This window comes from Zootoca vivipara, chromosome 8, assembly GCF_963506605.1.
Source record: "Zootoca vivipara chromosome 8, rZooViv1.1, whole genome shotgun sequence".
Classification (NCBI taxonomy): domain Eukaryota; kingdom Metazoa; phylum Chordata; class Lepidosauria; order Squamata; family Lacertidae; genus Zootoca; species Zootoca vivipara.
In genome coordinates, this window is record NC_083283.1 from 23,649,791 (window position 1) to 23,669,474 (window position 19,684).

At 44.1% G+C, this 19,684-nt stretch overlaps 1 protein-coding gene across 1 annotated transcript in view; it reads right to left on the bottom strand.

The window, feature by feature from the left end:
* The window catches only part of CPQ (carboxypeptidase Q), a 150,739-nt gene that overhangs the window by 130,402 nt on the left and 653 nt on the right, over positions 1-19,684 (bottom strand). Inside the window, exons 2-3 of the mRNA XM_035125207.2 lie at positions 16,010-16,466; positions 7,485-7,692 (exon numbers count right to left, since the gene is read on the bottom strand). Of these exons, the coding sequence (XP_034981098.2) occupies positions 7,485-7,692; positions 16,010-16,439 (638 nt within the window). The 5' untranslated portion in view covers positions 16,440-16,466. The remainder of the gene's footprint in view (positions 1-7,484; positions 7,693-16,009; positions 16,467-19,684) is intronic.

Sequence of the window (19,684 nt, forward strand, 5' to 3'; positions counted from 1 at the left end):
TGTGGAAGGCAGTGGAAGACAGGAGTGCCTGGCATGCTATGGTCCATGGGGTCACGAAAAGTCGGACATGACTAAACAACGGTTTCTCTGCAAAAAATCCCCCACAATTTTCTGGTTTTTAGAAATCTGGACGAATAGTCTAAAGCTCAGCCCGTTTTAATAGCCAGAACTGCAGACAGGCAGTCTCAAAAGACCCTCACTAGTTTTCTACTGTTTTTACAATCCACTTGCATATCATAAATGTTAGATAGAGCTCATTTCTGAAATGCCATGATTCAATTTTCATATGCTATGAGGTGAGAATAAGCAACTGCTTCATTTCTTCACTTTACAGTGAAAAGGCCGAAGTACACCTTACATTTGCCAAAGTGTTCAGACCCAAGATGTTCTGCCTGAGGTGAAAGACAATATGCCCTCCCCAAGCCAACTGGAGTAGCAACTGAATCTTGAACCCTGGTAATGGGTCAACATCCTCCACTAAGTAGCTTGTGGAATGCAGGGCCAGTCCCCTGGCACAAAGATCTCTGTCTCTGCTCCCTCAATGCCACCCTTTAGCATGTTCTACCCAAGGCAGTCACTCCACTGCCTAATGATAGGGCCAGTCTTCATGATGATGCCTCAAAAATGGACTCCATGTCCTTGTTTCTGTTAGCACTAATGTTTTTTCTAAAGCAAAATTTGTAATGAATGTGCTTGTTATTTCTTGAGAGAAGCCAAGAGAGAGTCAATAACCTCTCAGAGGAAGTTTCACATATGCCTAGATTTAGTCAATAAAGATGAATTTTGGTGGATGTTTGGAAATATCCTAGTATCACAGAACCTGTATGCAAAAAGTCGACAATTTTTATTGTAGGCAATGTTGAATATGGGAACAATGAAAGTGATTTCTTCAAGTAACAAACAGGAGAGACCACATTGACCATCAGACTTTTACTTGAAAATACTTAAATTCAAATTGCAGCCCCTGGGATGGCCTACAGCAAATTACTACCTCTCAGCTCCCCGCTCTGTAAAACAGAGATAGCAGAAATGTCCCTTAACAAACATTTCTTTGTGATTAAAAAAAAAGTTTTTTGAGGAGAAATAAACATCATAAAAAATTTAAACACTAGAAACACCTCAACTCAGGAATAGCTAATAAGGAATAATATCGCTGTTTCTACCAACAAATATAATTACAGCATATGGAAACTAAAACTAATTTAAGACCTTTTTGATTTCTTGTTGATATATTTTCGCTGCTAGGGTGAGAGCCGGCTTGTTTGATTTTCTGCCTCTGGTGTTACAATAACTTGCTGCCCTTGGGCATTATGCACCTTGACTTGTGTGTACTTTCGCATTCATGCCCCGATATCTTATGAGAGGGTGGTATATACTTTTATAAATACATACAGTATTTGCTACTTCACTTCAGGCAGTAGTCAGCCTTGCATCTGTAGGCATGGAGAAGCATCTGTTCCAGCAGGCATTTTAAAGAACGTACTGTATTTTACAGTGTATAAGACTATATTTCCCCCCCCCCTTTTTTAAGTTTAAAATTGGGGGTCGTCTTATACATGGAATGTTGCAATTATTTACAGTGGTACCTCGGGTTACAAACACTTCAGGTTACAGACTCCGCCAACCCGGAAGTAGTACCTCAGGTTAAGAACTTTGCCCCAGGATGAGAACAGAAATCGTGCGGCGTTGGTGCGGCAGCAGCGGGAGGCCCCATTAGTGAAAGCGCACCTCAGGTTAAGAACAGTTTCAGGTTCAGAACGGACCTCCAGAACGAATTAAGTTCGTAACCAGAGGTACTGCTGTATTTCTTAATTTGGAGCTTAAAAAATAGGGGTCGAAATATACACGGAAAAATATGGTAAGTTGGGCAGACCATCATTTTACCCACCCCTTTCTCCAATGGTTTCCATTTGATTTGGACTGCTTCTCCTCTCAATGCTATTGGGGTCACTGGTTTTACTCCAAAGCAAAAGTTAGTCATAGAATGATAGAGTTGGAAGGGACCGTGAGGGTCGTGTAGTCCAACCCCCTGCAATGCAGGAATCTTTTGCCCCAAGACATAGGTTACAATAAACCACTTGAATCAGGGGGGAAGCTGTGGAGAAGAGAATTTAAAATTCACAGCCTGTAGTTCACTAAAAGAAAATAATATGAAAATGATGTACCAATAATAGTAGTAGTAATAATAATAATTTATTATTTATACCCCGCCCATCTGGCTGTGTTTCCCCAACCACTCTGCGCGGCTTCCAACAAAATATTAAAATACAATGGTCTGTTAAACATTAAAAGCTTCCCTAAACAGGGCTGCCTTCAAATGTCTTCTAAAAGTCGGGTAGATGTTTTTCTTTTTGACATCTGATGGGAGGGCGTTCCACAGGGCGGGTGCCACTACCGAGAAGGCCCTCTGCCTGGTTCCCTGTAACTTGGCTTCTCGCAGTGAGGGAACCGCCAGAAGGCCCTCGGTACTGAACCTCAGTGTCCGGGAAGAATGATGGGGGTGGAGACGCTGTTTCAGGTATACTGGACCGAGGCCATTTAGGACTTTAAAGGTCAGCACCAACACTTTGAATTGTGCTCGGAAACGATGGTATTTGACTCCAGTAATGCTTGCTAAGATGTATAAAAATTATTCTAAACTATGCTGGAAATGTAAGGAAAAAGAAGGTACATTTTTTGATATGTGGTGGACGTGTAAAAAAGTAAAGGGCTTCTGGGAAATGATATACAATGACATTTTAAAAATGTTTAAGAGTACATTTATTTAAAAAAAAACTAGAGGCCTTTTTACTAGGAGTAATAGGAGAAGAAGTGCCAAGGAAGCGAAAGAGACTGTTTTTGTATGCAACTACAGAGGCTAGAATGTTACTTGCCCAGAAATGGATAGAAGAGAATGTCCCAATGAAAGAAGAATGGATGACTAAGATGATAGACTATGCCGAAATGGCTAAACTTACCGTGAAGATCAGGCACCAAGATGAGGAAAAATTCAATCAAGAAGGGGAAAACTTAAAACATTAGCAGGTTTGATGTAACATTTATGAACTAGTAACATAATTAGGAAGAGAAAAGAAGTTGAAATTAATTAGAGAAATATAATTATAGGCAAGGAGAATTGTTGTTGTTGTTTAGTCGTTTAGTCGTGTCCGACTCTTCGTGACCCCATGGACCATAGCACGCCAGGCACTCCTGTCTTCCACTGCCTCCCGCAGTTTTGTCAAACTCATGTTCGTAGCTTCGAGAACACTGTCCAACCATCTCGTCCTCTGTCGTCCCCTTCTCCTAGTGCCCTCCATCTTTCCCAACATCAAGGTCTTTTCCAAAGATTCTTCTCTTCTCATGAGGTGGCCAAAGTATTGGAGCCTCAGCTTCACGATCTGTCCTTCCAGTGAGCACTCAGGGCTGATTTCCTTAAGAATGGATAGGTTTGATCTTCTTGCAGTCCATGGGACTCTCAAGAGTCTCCTCCAGCACCATAATTCAAAAGCATCAATTCTTCGGCGATCAGCCTTCTTTATGGTCCAGCTCTCACTTCCATACATCACTACCGGGAAAACCATAGCTTTAACTATACGGACCTTTGTAGGCAAGGTGATGTCTCTGCTTTTTAAGATGCTGTCTAGGTTTGTCATTGGTCTTCTCCCAAGAAGCAGGCGTCTTTTAATTTCGTGACTGCTGTCACCATCTCCAGTGATCAAGGAGCCCAAGAAAGTAAAATCTCTCACTGCCTCCATTTCTTCCCCTTCTATTTGCCAGGAGGTGATGGGACCAGTGGCCATGATCTTGGTTTTTTTGATGTTGAGCTTCAGACCATATTTTGCGCTCTCCTCTTTCACCCTCATTAAAAGGTTCTTTAATTCCTCCTCACTTTCTGCCATCAAGGTTGTGTCATCTGCATATCTGAGGTTGTTGATATTTCTTCCGGCAATCTTAATTCCGGCTTGGGATTCATCTAGTCCAGCCTTTCGCATGATGAATTCTGCATATAAGTTAAATAAGCAGGGAGACAATATACAACCTTGTCGTACTCCTTTCCCAATTTTGAACCAATCAGTTGTTCCATATCCAGTTCTAACTGTAGCTTCTTGTCCCACATAGAGATTTCTCAGGAGACAGGTGAGGTGATCAGGCACTCCCATTTCTTTAAGAACTTGCCATAGTTTGCTGTGGTCGACACAGTCAAAGGCTTTTGCATAGTCAATGAAGCAGAAGTAGACGTTTTTCTGGAACTCTCTAGCTTTCTCCATAATCCAGCGCATGTTTGCTATTTGGTCTCTGGTTCCTCTGCCCCTTCGAAATCCAGCTTGCACTTCTGGGAGTTCTCGGTCCACATACTGCCTAAGCCTGCCTTATAGAATTTTAAGCATAACCTTGCTAGCGTGTGAAATGAGCGCAATTGTGCGGTAGTTGGAGCATTCTTTGGCACTGCCCTTCTTTGGAATTGGGATGTAGACTGATCTTCTCCAATCCTCTGGCCATTGCTGAGTTTTCCAAACTTGCTGGCATATTGGGTGTAGCACCTTAACAGCATCATCTTTTAAAATTTTAAATAGTTCAGCTGGAATATCATCACTTCCACTGGCCTTGTTATCAGCAATGCTTTCTAAGGCCCATTTGACTTCACTCTCCAAGATGTCTGGCTCAAGGTCAGCAACCACACTACCTGAGGTGTACGAGACCTCCATATCTTTCTGGTATAATTCCTCTGTGTATTCTTGCCACCTCTTCTTGATGTCTTCTGCTTCTGTTAAGTCCTTACCACTTTTGTCCTTGATTATGGTAATCTTTGTACGAAATGTTCCTTTCATATCTCCAATTTTCTTGAACAGATCTCTGGTTTTCCCCATTCTATTGTTTTCCTCTATTTCTTTGCATTGCTCATTTAAGAAGACCCTCTTGTCTCTCCTTGCTGTTTTTTGGAAATCTGCATTCAGTTTCCTGTATCTTTCCCTATCTCCCTTGCATTTTGCTTGCCTCCTCTCCTCCGCTATTTGTAAGGCCTTGTTGGACAGCCATTTTGCTTTCTTGCATTTCCTTTTCCTTGGGATGGTTTTCGTTGCTGCCTCCTGTATAATGTTACGAGCCTCCATCCATAGTTCTTCAGGCATTCTGTCCACCAAATCTAAATCCTTAAACCTGTTCCTAACTTCCACTGTGTATTCATAAGGGATTTGATTTAGATTGTATCTTACTGGCCCAGTGGTTTTTCCTACTTTCTTCAGTTTAAGCTGGAATTTTGCTATAAGAAGCTGATGATCTGAGTTACAGTCAGCTCCAGGTCTTGTTTTTGCTGACTGTATAGAGCTTCTCCATCTTTGGCTGCAGAGAATATAATCAATCTGATTTCGATGCTGCCCATTTGGTGATATCCATGTGTAGAGTCGTCTCTTGTGTTGTTGGAAAAGAGTGTTTGTGATGACCAGCTTGTTCTCTTGACAGAACTCTATTAGCCTTTGCCCTGCTTCATTTTGAACTCCAAGGCCAAACTTGCCAGTTGTTCCTTTTATCTCTTGATTCCCTACTTTAGCATTCCAATCCCCTGTAATGAGAAGAACATCCTTCTTTGGTGTCATTTCTAGAAGGTGTTGTAAGTCTTCATAGAACTGGTCAATTTCACTTTCTTCAGCACCGGTAGTTGGTGCATAAACTTGGATTACTGTGATGTTAAAAGGTCTGCCTTGGATTCGTATCGAGATCATTCTGTCATTTTTGAGATTGCATCCCATTACAGCTTTTGCCACTCTTTTGTTGACTATGAGAGCCACTCCATTTCTTCTACGGGATTCTTGCCCACAGTAGTAGATATGATAGTCACCCGAACTGAATTCACCCATTCCCTTCCATTTTAGTTCACTGATGCCCAGGATGTCAATATTTATTCTTGCCATCTCATTTTTCACCACATCCAGCTTACCATTATCCATGGTTCTTACATTCCAGGTTCCTATGCAATATTTTTCTTTACAGCATCGGACTTTCCTTTCGCTTCCAGGCATATCCGCAACTGAGCGACCTTTCGGCTTTGGCCCAGCCGCTTCATCAGCTCTGAATCTACTTGTACTTGTCCTCCGCTCTTCCTCAGTAGCATGTTGGACGCCTTCCGACCTGAGGGGCTCATCTTCCAGCGTCATAACTTTTATATGCCTGTTGTCTTTGTCCATAGAGTTTTCTTGGCAGGGATACTGGAGTGGCTTGCCAATTCCTTCTCCATGTGGATCACGTTTGGTCAAAACATAACTTCTCTAAGTTATTTAAGCCCCTTCGCCACGACAAGGCAGTGATCCATGAAGGGGGGCAAGGAGAATAAAAAGGGGGAAATCAAAACCGGGGAGGCGGGTCATCTAAAGGCAAATTTGGATTGGATATGTATTTACAAAAGTAAAAATGTTGTTATTTTGAAAACTGGAAATAAAATATTTTTTAAAAGGAATCTTTTGCCCAAAGTGGGGCTCAAACCCACGACCCTGAGATTAAGAGTCTCATGCTCTACTGTATCAACAATGTACCATAAGGTAAAGGTAAAGGAGCCCTGACAGTTAAGTCCAGTTGGAGACAACTCTGGGGTTGTGGCACTCATCTCGCTTCACTGGCCGAGGGAGCAGACATTTGTCCGCAGACAGTTTTTCCGGGTCATGTGGCCAGCATGGCTAAGCTGCTTCTAGCGACACCAGAGCAGCACACAGAAACACTGTTTACCTTCCCACCGGAGCAGTACCTATTTATCTACTTGCACTTTCTGGCATGCTTTCAAACTGCTAGGTGGCAAGCACAAGCCATAACTTGTGCTAAATATGTTTAAAAGGATGACGTTCAACATTCTCATCACATAGCCAGGAATTTCACGAATAACGCCTGGGGCTCCAGCTATCGAGAGTCTTTGGAGGTCAAATTTCAAACCTGAACTACCAGTAGAAGAACAATACAATATACAGTAAATGGTTCCAATCCAAATATCCTTTATTGGGAGCAAGCCTGGCTCAGAGCATGGAGGCAATCTGAAACACTAAGGGAGTGATCCTGTGTACATGAAGCAGGCCAGTGCAAGCTAAGTAGGCATCAAGTTACACCTGATCCAAACACCATTCAGGAGAGGAGCTACTGCTGCTGCTGCTCTGCCTACACCTGGCAGAGGGAAAACAAACCTTTAAAACAGTGTTCTATGCCAGGTTTCCAGGTCACGAATCCAGTCTAAGTCTACTCTTTCTAGTCCTGCCCCCTCTACACCCCCAGGATGCTCCGTTTTGGGAAATCGCACCAGCTTTTGCTCAGCTAGCTGAGCCAGGATGAGCAAGTTACATCAGCGTATCTTTAGCTGACCTGGGGTTGAGGATTAATGCCAGCTGAGCTACAAATCAGCCTGCTGCCAGAGATCCACTGCATCCTCAGCTGCTCATCCCAGCAGATCTTGCCACAGGATCATCTTGCCCTGCCCCCAGATGAAAGAAGAGGTGAAATCTGATTTGCACCAAGCAACAAGCCCTTACCTATGGATGGAAAACGGAGTAATAGACTTGATAAGAGATGCCTTTGCTCCCACTTTAGCTGCTTCCACTGCTCCTTGAACTCTGTACTGGACTGTTTCACCGTAACTGACAAACTGCTGGTTGTAAACAATGATCTTTCCATGGGCTTCCTGAGCTTTTTTGTGCAGGTCGTCAAAGGAAGTCACCACTAAGACCTCAGCCGTAATGCCTGAAAATGAAAAATTGGGACAGTTATGGAAACAGGCCTGACCAAAGACATTTCAGTGCCTTAGAAATCTAAATGGCACCTCCTCCTACCAGGGAGGGCCATATCTGTCCCGTTTCCCTCAGGTTCTCATATTCCAGTCGTAAGTTCTCTACATTATTGCATCTGTTTGCAATTTTTATATTAAAAGGAACATTGCTATGACAATCCATCAGCATTTTAGTGCAGATTCCTCCTACGACACACATTTTTGCAAGCAACTTTCCCTTAACCAAATGCTTTTGGGTATATTATTTTCACTAATATATGTATTTATATGCACACACCCACACCCAGCTATATGCATTTTTGTACACATTTTTTGGTTGAAGAACTGCGTGCAAATTTTGAAGGACAGCTGCATTTCAGACGTGTACTGTTTCTCAAAGTAAGGTAAAGGTAAAGGGACCCCTGACCATTAGGTCCAGTCGTGACCGACTCTGGGGTTGCGCGCTCATCTCGCATTATTGGCCGAGGGAGCCGGCGTATAGCTTAGGGTCATGTGGCCAGCATGACAAAGCCGCTTCTGGCGAACCAGAGCAGCACACGGAAATGCCGTTTACCTTCCCGCTGTAGCGGTTCCTATTTATCTACTTGCATTTTGACATGCTTTCGAACTGCTAGGTTGGCAGGAGCTGGGACCAAGCAACGGGAGCTCACCCCGTCACAGGGATTCGAACCGCCGACCTTCTGATCAGCAAGCCCTAGGCTCAGTGGTTTAACCACAGCGCCACCTGGGTCCGTGGCGCCACCTGGGTCCGTGGGTCTCAAAGTAGGTTTTCATTAAAATGTGAAGTGGGCCAAATTTCTCTACCATCCCTACTTCCCATTAATCAAGTTGGGACACAAGGTACCAGGAAAAGCTTTGGTACACACCCTGCACATTCCACTGGCAGGATGCGGGACTAGATGAGCCATTGGCCTGATCCAGCAGGCTTCTCTTATGTTCTTGCATAAGTGCACTGTTGGCTCATGGGTCAGATCTGTTCTGTCTTCTACTCTTCAGCCCATAATGGCACCAAAAACCCCCATCTTGAGGCAGCTCCCATGGGAGTGGGGCAGAGCCAGACACTTCGCTAACTGAGATGAAGCAGGAAATAGTGCCCCCGTCCCCACATGTCAAGGCACATAGTACCCAAGACTAGCCACATTTTTGGCACCATAGGTAGAAAATGGCACAGCCATCTCTTCTTCCCCTTATGGTAAAGGTAAAAGTAAAGGGACCTTTACCTTTACCGTATTATTATGGTAATAATAAGTTAAATGCCTAACAATTTGCTCCTCTTTCATGTCACCCAAGGCTCTTCCAAATGGGATTCAGTTTGTGCAATTCAAGTTGATTTGGAGCTCTTGCACAACAAACCCAGTTCCTCCCAAAAAAACTAGACTTGTTGTGATAAGGAGAGTGATAGGAAAACACACTGAGAAGTATGGGACGACATTTGTTGATGAAACATAATCAAAGCCCCCTAAATCAGAGTCAACACTTAGTGTCTAACCTCCCTGCATACCTTTTGCAAACCAATCAAGACACATGCGCAATAAACAAGTGGTCTGGAAGCGACTCCCAAATAAGCTGCCTGAGACGACGGCCTCACCCTGCTTAATGGTAGGATAGGCCCTGGGCATGGAGATGCCAGATGACAGCAATGTGTACAACCTGCATTGTACATTTCTAAGTAAGAGGAAAGGTGGCTGCATTAGAAGAGTCTTAACCTGGGATGGCCAGCCATATGACAGAGGGGAAGCTGACCCACATGCCTTAGGGAATAGCAGTTCCCAGCACAGTAACACTCCCATATTTCCAAGATAACACATGTGTGCATTTTATCGTTCCTGCAATACGCTAGAATTCAATAAAATAAAACAAGAAAGGGACAATGGCATTATGTCTCCTGTCAGGCATATAGATTTGCAGGGCTTCAATTATTTCCATTTTAACACACACCACAGCTTCAAAGTATTGATACGATCTGACCATTGTTTTGCTTGGTTGCTGAGTAACATGAATTATTATAAAGGGCAGAATCTTCTAGGAAATTCTCTTTCATGAAGTCCTCTTTGAAATGAAACCAATGTTTTTCATGCACAGATATTTTTTAACCCAAGGGTGGATGTGAAAGTGATTTATAAAAACGCAAAATCAGTGGCCAGCCTGCAGTAATTCCTCTCAGTAGGCTTTGCTTCTTCTCTTTTAAAAAAACAAAAACCCCAAAGATCTACAGTTTCTGAATTTCTAGTACAAATAAACTCTTAAGCAAAAAGTAAAAACAAAACAAAAAACACCCAGGATAAACATTTCCTCTCTGCCTACCCTGTGGCCTTGCCTGAGAGAACAAATAACAGTGTAACAGTGGTATCCAGATGGGATGGTTTTGTGTGTGTGCTCATCCTACATATATTTTCACTGAGTGTACATTTGGGAACCATGTTTCATGGCTTTTACAAAATCGTTCGCAAGATGACCACAATGCTCGAGATCCAATCTTGCAGACGAGTTACAGAAGTAAGTGGGAACTGTTCAACAACAAGAGCAAGGCTCGGCTGCTAAATATAGAAGTCGTAATGGATGCCTGGAATTCCACCACTGTGCATTTCACCTAGAAGCTGCAAAACACGTCAGTAAAAGCTAAATGCTGAAACAAACGTCAACCCCCCCCCTACACACACACACTTGGTTTGTGCCAAGGCCAATGGAAAGAATGAAAAAGCACTAGAGTCTCCTTTCTGTTCTTCAATTTGTAACTGTAAATTGTAATTACAGTGGAACCTCAACTTGCGTAGGCTCTACTTACGTACGAGTCTAGTTACGACTTTCAATAGGTGCTTCGACCTATGAACTTTCCTCTAGATATGAACGGAGGCCTTGCCAGCTGCCCAGAGCTCGCCCGGGCGGCTGCAGAGCAGCGCTGGGGCCTCCGCCGCCGGGGAGAGGACCCCCATCCCACCCCCGAAGCTGCAGCCCCAAACCCCACCGAGGAAGTCCAGAGAAGAACCTGGCCTGGCAAGAAAAAAAGTGACCCTGGCCAAAGTGAATCAGCTCTTGACTGACTCTTGCCCCACCCCCAGCTTGTAGCCAGGTAAGCCCACCCACCCTCAGTGCACGTAAGGGGAAACTGTCTTATTTATTTTATAGTACAGTACATTGGTTATTAGGGACGCAGGTGGTGCTGTAGGTTAAACCAACCACTGGTCTTGTTAGCTAGGGATCATGGGAGTTGTAGGCCAAAACATCTGGAGGGCCGCAGTTTGGGGATGCCTGGCCTACAGCTTGCCGATCAGAAGGTCAGCGGTTCGAATCCCTGCGACGGGTGAGCTCCCGTTGCTCGGGCCCAGCTCCTGCCAACCTACCGGTAGCAGTTCGAAAGCACGTCAAAGTGCAAGTAGATAAATAGGTACCGCTACAGCGGGAAGGTAAACAGCGTTTGTCATGCTGGCCACATGACCCGGAAGCTGTACACCGGCTCCCTCAGCCAATAACACGAGATGAGCGCCGCAACCCCAGAGTCGGTCACAACTGGACCTAATGGTCAGGGGTCCCTTCACCTTTACATTGATTATTGCCTTCATTTTATGGATCTATGGTCTCGTTAGGCAGTAAAATCTGTGTTAAATTGCTGTTTTAGGGGGTGTTTTTATCGTCTAGAATGGATCAATTCACTTTTCCATTACTTTCTATGGAAAAGTGTGCCTCTACTTATGTACATTTCTAGTTATGAGCTGACCTCCGGAACGGGTTATGGTTGTAAGTATAGGTTCCACTGTAGTCTTATCTAGATGCTTGCACCAAAGGAGGTTTCCACAGCAAACCACTGCCCGTTTCCTGGCTGCTACATAAAGACGTAATATCCGAAGCTCCGATAGAAACACCCCTTCAACATGTGATGAGTTAACCTGCAGGATTTGCTACTGCAAGATGGCGACCAACTTGGATGGCTTTGATGTGGCATAAAAAGGTATCATGAGATCTACTGGATCAAGACAAAAGGCCATCTAGCCCAGCATCCTGTCCTCGCAGTGGCCAATGGGAATCCCACAAGCAGGACATGAGTACAACAGCAATCTTCTCATTTGACACCACCCCACCCCCAGTAACTGGCATTCAGTGCCTTCCCTCTGATGCTGGAAGTACAGTCGTACCTCCACTTATGAATTTAATGCGTTCCAAACGCACATTTGTAAGTAGAAAAATTTGTAAGTCGAATCCCATAGGAATGCATTGGGAGAAAAAATTCGTAAGTAGAAAAAATCCTATCTAAACAGCATCCAAGATGGCGGACGGAGCTCCATTCGTAAGTAGAAATATTCGTAAGTAGAGTTATTCGTAAGTAGAGGTACCACTGTAGTGCACAGCCATCTCTTAGTAGACACCGATCTTCCTTGATCTTGTCGAAACCCCTTTCAAAGCCATCCAAGTCAGTCGTCATCTTGTAGCAGCAAGTCCTGCAGGTTAACAATGCAGTGTGAAGTGCATTCTTTTGTCTGTCAGGAATCTTCCAAGATTCTGCTTCATCGGATACCTATGGGTTCTACGATTATGAGAGACAGAAATATCTATGCACATTCCATACACCCCACTTACTCGACTTTTTTGTAAACTAAAAATCTCCAAACATTGTAACTTTTCCTCACAACTCCTTTTTCAGGTGAGGCGACCAGAACTGCATGCCATAAATCTCTCCATAGATTTCTATTGTAACACCAATATGGGCAATGTTATTTTCCATTCTTTTTCTAACATGGAATTTGCCTTCCCCCCCCCCCCACATCTGCCACACACTAGGTTGACATCTTCATCAAGGTATTCCTGCATTGCAGGGGTTTGGACTAGATGACCCTTGGAGTCCCTTCCAACTCTACAATTCTATGCGAAGTTTATTATTATTAATGTTTTGCCCATAGGTGAACCACTATACATTTGCTCACATTGAATCACATTCGTCATTTTAATGCCCATTCACCCAGTCGGCAGAGATCCTTTGGGAGCTCTTCACATGCCACTCTGTGAACCAGCCCAGGAAGTGCAAACCTGGTTGGGTTCACATAGAAACACGGACTGAATTAAATCCGCAAGCATCCCTATCCCTCAGAGCTCCTTTAGTTGCCTCCACTGCGTTTAATCTGATGCAAAACCAAAGGACAAGCTTATAAACAACAAGGAAGCAGGAAGTTCAGTGCCGCTGGTGTGCTGATGCTGTCCAGTTGCCCTCTATTCAGTTTTGTTTTGTTTTTAATCCAAATAGAGGGATGTGGGTGGCACTGTGGTTTGGGCTTGCCGATCAGAAGGTCAGCGGTTCGAATCCCCGTGACGGGGTGAGCTCCCGTTGTTCGGTCCCAGCTCCTGCCAACCTAGCAGTTCGAAAGCACTTCAAAGTGCAAGTAGATAAATAGGTACCGCTCCGGCAGGAAGGTAAACGGCATTTCTGTGCGCTGCTCTGGTTCGCCAGAAGCGACTTAGTCATGCTGGCCACATGACCCGGAAACTGTCTGCGGACAAACGCCGGCTCCCTCGGCCAATAATGCGAGATGAGTGCCGCAACCCCAGAGTCGTCCGTGACTGAACCTAATGGTCAGGGGTACCTTTAAGCCAAATAGAGGAAGATGCTGGAGGGGTGCTGCATGTGGGCAAGAGGGTTGAAATCCAATCCAGGCAGGACTGAAATAACCGCGGGCAGATACTGTGACGTGGGCAGCGATACATACCAAATGTCCAGGGCATTTTCTTCAGGGGGAACTCACCGGAACTCAGTTCCGGCAGCTCTCAGTGGGTGCCATTGCCATGCTAAGAGAAAAAGGGAGGCATTCGTGGTGAGTTCCAGAACCTCTTTTTCTAGAAAAATAGCAGTGCAGACGCCCACCGGACTGCAGCTCAAACCAGGTCACACAAAACTGGTTTCCTATTGAAAATTCATTACACATCGAAAATATGCTGCTTCTGCCTACAACTAGGGGGGAAATAAATTAAGAAAGGTTGTGGGCAGACCTTGAAGTTTGATTCCAGGAATAGATAAGAAAGGTGAGAAAAGTCTAACTTGGCAGGCTGTCTGGGCTTCCAGACTCCCACTCCCCAAACCGCCCCCCCCGCCAAGTGCCAAGCATGCCAAATCTGAGTACTGAGTGAGAAATCTACTGCTGTTTTGCTTGGCATCTAATGAAGAGGGCAGCCATGTACCTAAGAAATGCCTCAGTGACAGGATCATCCAAAGAGCCGGTGGAAATGAAGCCAGGGATCTGCAGATTTTCATTTTGCAGTAGGAAAAGAAAAGGGGGGGGATTGAGGTCTGTGCTGGCAGGCACTGCAATCTACACGACATATAAGCTTCGGTAACAGATGAGAAGAATTGGCACCAGGTAATTCATCCCAGTGCTCACACCGCATCAAGCGATGAAAACATAATAACATGTGCTCATGATTGTTCATCAAGGCGAGGAAGAACAGGAGCTATTCCTGACAGCTCCTTGCTGCATTAATGGAAGATGTCACCTGCTAGGGAGGCCTTGAGATACTGCCTCCCCCCCCCCAGCCTGTGCAAGCTCCATAGAATTGCCCAAAGTTGATTTTTAAAAAATGCTATGCTGAGTTTTAAAAGAACAGAAAACATAGGAAACATGGCCCCTCAATTTTTTTTAAAAAAAATTACATTTTAAAAATCAGGGAGAGTCAAGTGAGTTTGCAAGAGCACTCCTACGATGATAGGAGTGCGGATAGCATAGATAGATACAAACAGCATCATTTTTGGCGAAGATGAACTGCAGTGGAATGGAAGCAGTGGTGCATGTGGGCACCACAGGACACTACAGTAAATGACGCCTTCTTACATCACTAACTGCAGAACCGGGGTGGGTGGGTGGGATTAAATCTCTCATCCCAGGCATCATGGTGCTTATTTCTTCCCCCACTGTTTAAATAACAACTAAGACATGGTAAACACATTTACCATCTCATCTAATTTGGCCCTTTGGCAAGCTACTTTTTTCTGGTGCCCTGTGGTAGCGAAGGCTCTATCCACAGCAGGTTTGCTCAGAAGAACATCCCAGTAGATTTGCGGAGACTTACTTCCTGCAGGATCTGGTTAGGGTTGCAGATTAACAGCCATGACTGAGGCAAGGTTCCAACACTACATCTGGATGCCAAGTCCAAGTGGATTCTGCAAGAGAGATCTGAGAGCAGGGAATTAACTCAGGTCTGCTACTGCTCACGGATCTCGCCAGAAAAATATGTGGATTTTGCAGCCTGACCAAGAGTTTCACAAGTATTCTTCCATTAGAGGAAAATCATTTTGTTGGAATTGGCTCCGATACCTGTAGAAGTTTCCACTAAGATGGGAGGACGCCAATGAGTATCAAGGAAAATGCTTTCTTTTCTAACTTTTTATTTCTTTCCAGGGCTACGTTTTCCCTGATGTGCTTCCCATTCAAAGCAGGGGTGGGGGAATGGTTAGTCACCAAGGGGCTGGGGGATATGATATGATGAGGGTCAACTGGTAAGAAAAACGCCTCAAATATTTCATAGCCCAATGTACATTCACAGAAAGCCCTAAAAAACACAAACACCCACTTCATGTTTTCCACACCAAGGTGTTCACAGTGACTTCCAAATATGCAACTGATTATGCAAAAGATCATTTTGACACACCAAGCAAAGAGCAGCAATAGGTTTGTGATAGGAAGGGGAGTTTATTTCAGTTTGCATTTTAATGCAAACCTACCAAATTCACACCTCCTAAAACAATATGCAAACAGAAACACACCCATCCTTCAAAATTCACGCTTCTCTCCAAGTTTTGTGTGCACAAACAAATGTGTATATTAGGAGTAAAGTGTGTATAAGAGCAGCTATATTAATGAAAAGAACATACGAAAATGAACTTTTGGGGAAACTGCTTGGGAAAATGTCAATGTTGGCCGAAGCTGTATACAAAAATGTGTAGACTAGGAGAAACATACACTAAAATGCAGATGATGCAGAAATATTGGAAACTGAATTTAAGACTGGAAAAAATGGGAAACTGAAATCGATTCCTCCATTGCTCATTGGTGAGATATGCAGCAAACAGAAGTCTCACTGCAATTACTTATTTTTGACTGTGGAAAGAGAAAAAAATTCTTTGACTCTAACAAAGGTGTTTCTTACAACTGATGTTTCCCGCAAGATTCTGTTGCTGTTTTAATGCATTTCAACTCTTGGGATTTTAATTTTGTATTTTATTGATTTGTTCTCTCTCGCTTGGTGGGGAAGTGTACATATACCCTAAAATAATTCAGTAAACTCAGACGTTACCTTCTGGAGGGGTCCCAATGCTGCCGCCAAGCCCTAAAAGGGCAATGCTGTGGTTCCGTGGTTCCATCATCATTGCTGATTCTTCCCCCCTTTCCCAGTGAGGGATTTTTGCCGGCTCCAGGTGGACATTTTCCAGGCCATCTTCCTTCAAGACTTTGTGCATATACTGGATAGCCAGTTCTAGATTTCTGGAACCACTCACTCTCGGCCCAAAAGCATCCACAAAGAATGCGAGCCTTTCATAGGATCTGTTCTGAGCCTTGCCATGGACCGCAAGTTCGATAATCTTCTTAGCAACCTCTGAATAGCCCGCTATTTCCCTCTTAATGTCTTCGAATGATCTCCGAGGGCCAGCATTGTCACTGCTTAATGGATTCTCTTCGCTTTGAGGAAACAGGCAAATGAGAGCTATTAAATACAGAAGCTTCATTTTTCGCTCTAAATTTTATGGGTCAATCTGTAGGAGGGAGAGAGAGGGAGGGGGGAGATAACAGGCAGTCATAAAGCTGTTCAAGGGCTGCTCCAGTTTGGGAGCGTGCGAAAGTTGCGAAGTGAAAGTTGTGAAGTTGCAGAAAGGTAAGGCCAGTTGGTGGGTGGTCGTCTTTAAAGCTACAAGAGAACAATTGAAGACACCAACACTCATTTTAGTTCAGCTTAAAGGACCACCAATGGAATGCAGCATTGTGTCTAGAGAGTATCCTGTATGGATGTATTGTTTGATAGCCAGCAACTTTTAGCACATGAGAAAGCAGTGCAACTTGACACAGATTTTTCTATGGGTTCCATCCACAAGTGGAAGAGCTTTGCACCTTCACTCATTGGCTCTGCCATCAGTGCATGAGCTCGAACCCTTTACCACTAAGCTCTGCCCCCTGGTGGATGGAGTCTTAGAAGCAGGTGCCATGTTGTATGCCAAGGTTCCAGGTGGCACTACTCTTGAGGGTAATCCATTTCTCCAGAAACATTTCAGATCAAGTTGAGTAAGGGCAGCCAGTCTCTCCTCTGCAACCTCTTGTTTTAAAGCTTCACATTCAGTTATGCCCTCTGCATTCTCAATCCTCTCTCAATATTAATGTGTCAGTATTATTATTTAAGTAAACTGACAAGTAAGAACTGTTGGGATCTAGAAGTCTTTGAAATGCTTCTAAGGGTCTTTTCCTAACATGACAAAGAATTAAGATGCAGAATGCATATCATTGGTTAATTTTAAAACCATTATCCGCTCCTTTTAAAATTAACCAAGCTGCAGTTAGAATGCTAAATATTACACTCTTATGCGTTGAATGGTAGGGGAGAGATAAAAGAAACCTATAGATGTATCTAAATTGACATTTAAGAGGCTTTGTAACAATAGGACCTCACACCGGAACACTTTTCTGCCAAAAAAAGTTAAAACCCAGTCCCCGTTTCAGTTTTTTTAAAAAACTTCATAACCCTTATTAAGAGCTAATTATAATTGTCATAAGAATAAAGCAGACTTATCTTTAAAGAACTAATCCCAGATGCAAAATTGAACTTCATTCTACAAAGAATATTCTCAGCATCAAGTTGTTCCGTGCAGGGGCGGACTGCTAATTAGTCCATGGATTATTATTTTTTAAGTGCTTTGAAATTGCACAGGTTGGAGGGACTTTCCTTTGTATGTTTTGTGATTTTTACCCCTCTTTAATGGACTACAGCAGTGGTCCTCAACCTTGGGCCTCCAGATGTTTTTGGCCTACAACTCCCATGATCCCTAGCTAGCAGGACCAGTGGTCAGGGATGATGGGAATTGTAGTCTCAAAACATCTGGAGGCCCAAGGTTGAGGACCACTGGACTACAGGACACAATCCACTGGAAGTATTGCTTACTTTCTGCCTAAGCTGTATCATACCCTCCAACACTCCTCTGCTGAAATTGGGACGCGTGTCTTTTGGTGCTGCACTCTCGCAAGAGACAGAGGTCTGAAGCGAGAGCACAGCTCCACTGCAAGCACGGGATTATCCTCCTCCCTGGGTTTGGTGGCCATGGCGCTGGAGGGGGGAAATGGGACATTCCGGGATCAAATCAAAAGCCAGTAAGGCTTCTGCAATTCTGGGGTGTCCTAGGAAAATCGGGACACTTGAAGGGTATGCTGTATAGAAACGAATGGGCAAAACACAAACACATAGCTGTACAGGAAAGATTGTGCCACCAGAATGGTGAAAGGGGGTAGCTAATTCAAGGGTCACCAATGCAGTGCCCGCGGGCACACATTAACCTGCAGCAGCCTCTGTTATCACCTGAAAGACCCCATCGCCTCACTGAAATTAAACTTGACAGATAGAAGGCTACAGCAAAAGAGTTCCCCCCACTGAGTCTAATTTTGGGGACAATTTTGTGGTGTGCATTGCACCTGGGGAGAGTTAATTCCCCCCCAACCCCTAATTGTTGTGAGTGGACAATAGGGTGGTGACTTTTTCATTTTTTCCCCTCAAAAATTATTTCCTGTAGCACAAATGGATGAACTTTTGCCTATTAATGACTAAAATGAGGTGTATTCCATTGAAATATTTAAAAAGGTTACGCACAAACCGTTTTTAATTTTTTTGTATGCCGTTTTCCCATTTCATAAAATTGTATTAACAATTCTATATATATTTCATATCAAATTTGGACACAACACCACATTCCACAACGGGGAGTGTTCTTAGCAACATAGGGTATACAAATGTCACACCTGCGCAAGGTAAAAGCCCCTTTTGGGGACCTCAACACTCAGCCAGCAGACCCTGCCGGACATGCTGGGAAAAGAACCTACAGGAGAGGTAGCAAAACATCATCCTCTAGCGGCGTCTATACTGTTACTGCAGCTAAAAAAAGCTTCCTTGTGTGTTTGATGACCCTATATAATGTTGTATATATGTGACTCTAAAGCTTGGGTTCAATTTTATATCTGTTTACAGTGACTTCAAAAATGGTAAAAAACTGATAAATAATTTTTTTAAAATCATTTTGTGCGTGTAAGGTTAACCCTTACATTAAGGGGCCCTCCAGGGTAGTGGTGGTGTTCACAACCATTTCTCTAGTTTGATGGCCTTTGAGCTAGATGCTGTGTTATCTAGTGTCTGTAGTTTAACTGGGCTATTAACAGAGTCACCCACAGCTCCCTAGCCAGGCTTTATACACAGGCCTGCAGAAGGGCTTTAACTAGGCCAGAGTGGTGCCTTCCAGATGCGGCTGGACTGCAATACCTATCATCCCCAACTATTGGCCATGCTGGCTGGGACTGATGGGAGTTGGAGCCCAGCAACATCTGGAGGCAACTGCACCGGCCACCCATGAACTAGGCCAAGGCTGGAAAGAGGGGGGGGTGGGATGGCTGGAAGCAGTGCACTCTGATTGAATGCAACACGGATAATACTGTGTCAACAGCTGACAATTTGATTCAGATCGCCAGCATAGCAGTTGTCTCAAGGTCAGAGAGTACATCCCCCCCCCCACACACAGTTCCGTTTGCTCCGTAAGGACAAGTCCTGCGAGTTCATCCACAACCGAGAGAGAGAGAGAGAGAGAGAGAGAGAGAGAGAGAGAGAGAGAGAGAGAGAGAGAGAGAGAAGCAACATATGAAGAGCTAAGATGGACCAAAAAGCCATCTGGTCCAGCATTCTGTTTTCAAAACTGGCTAGCCAAATGCTTCCAGGAAAATTAAAAGC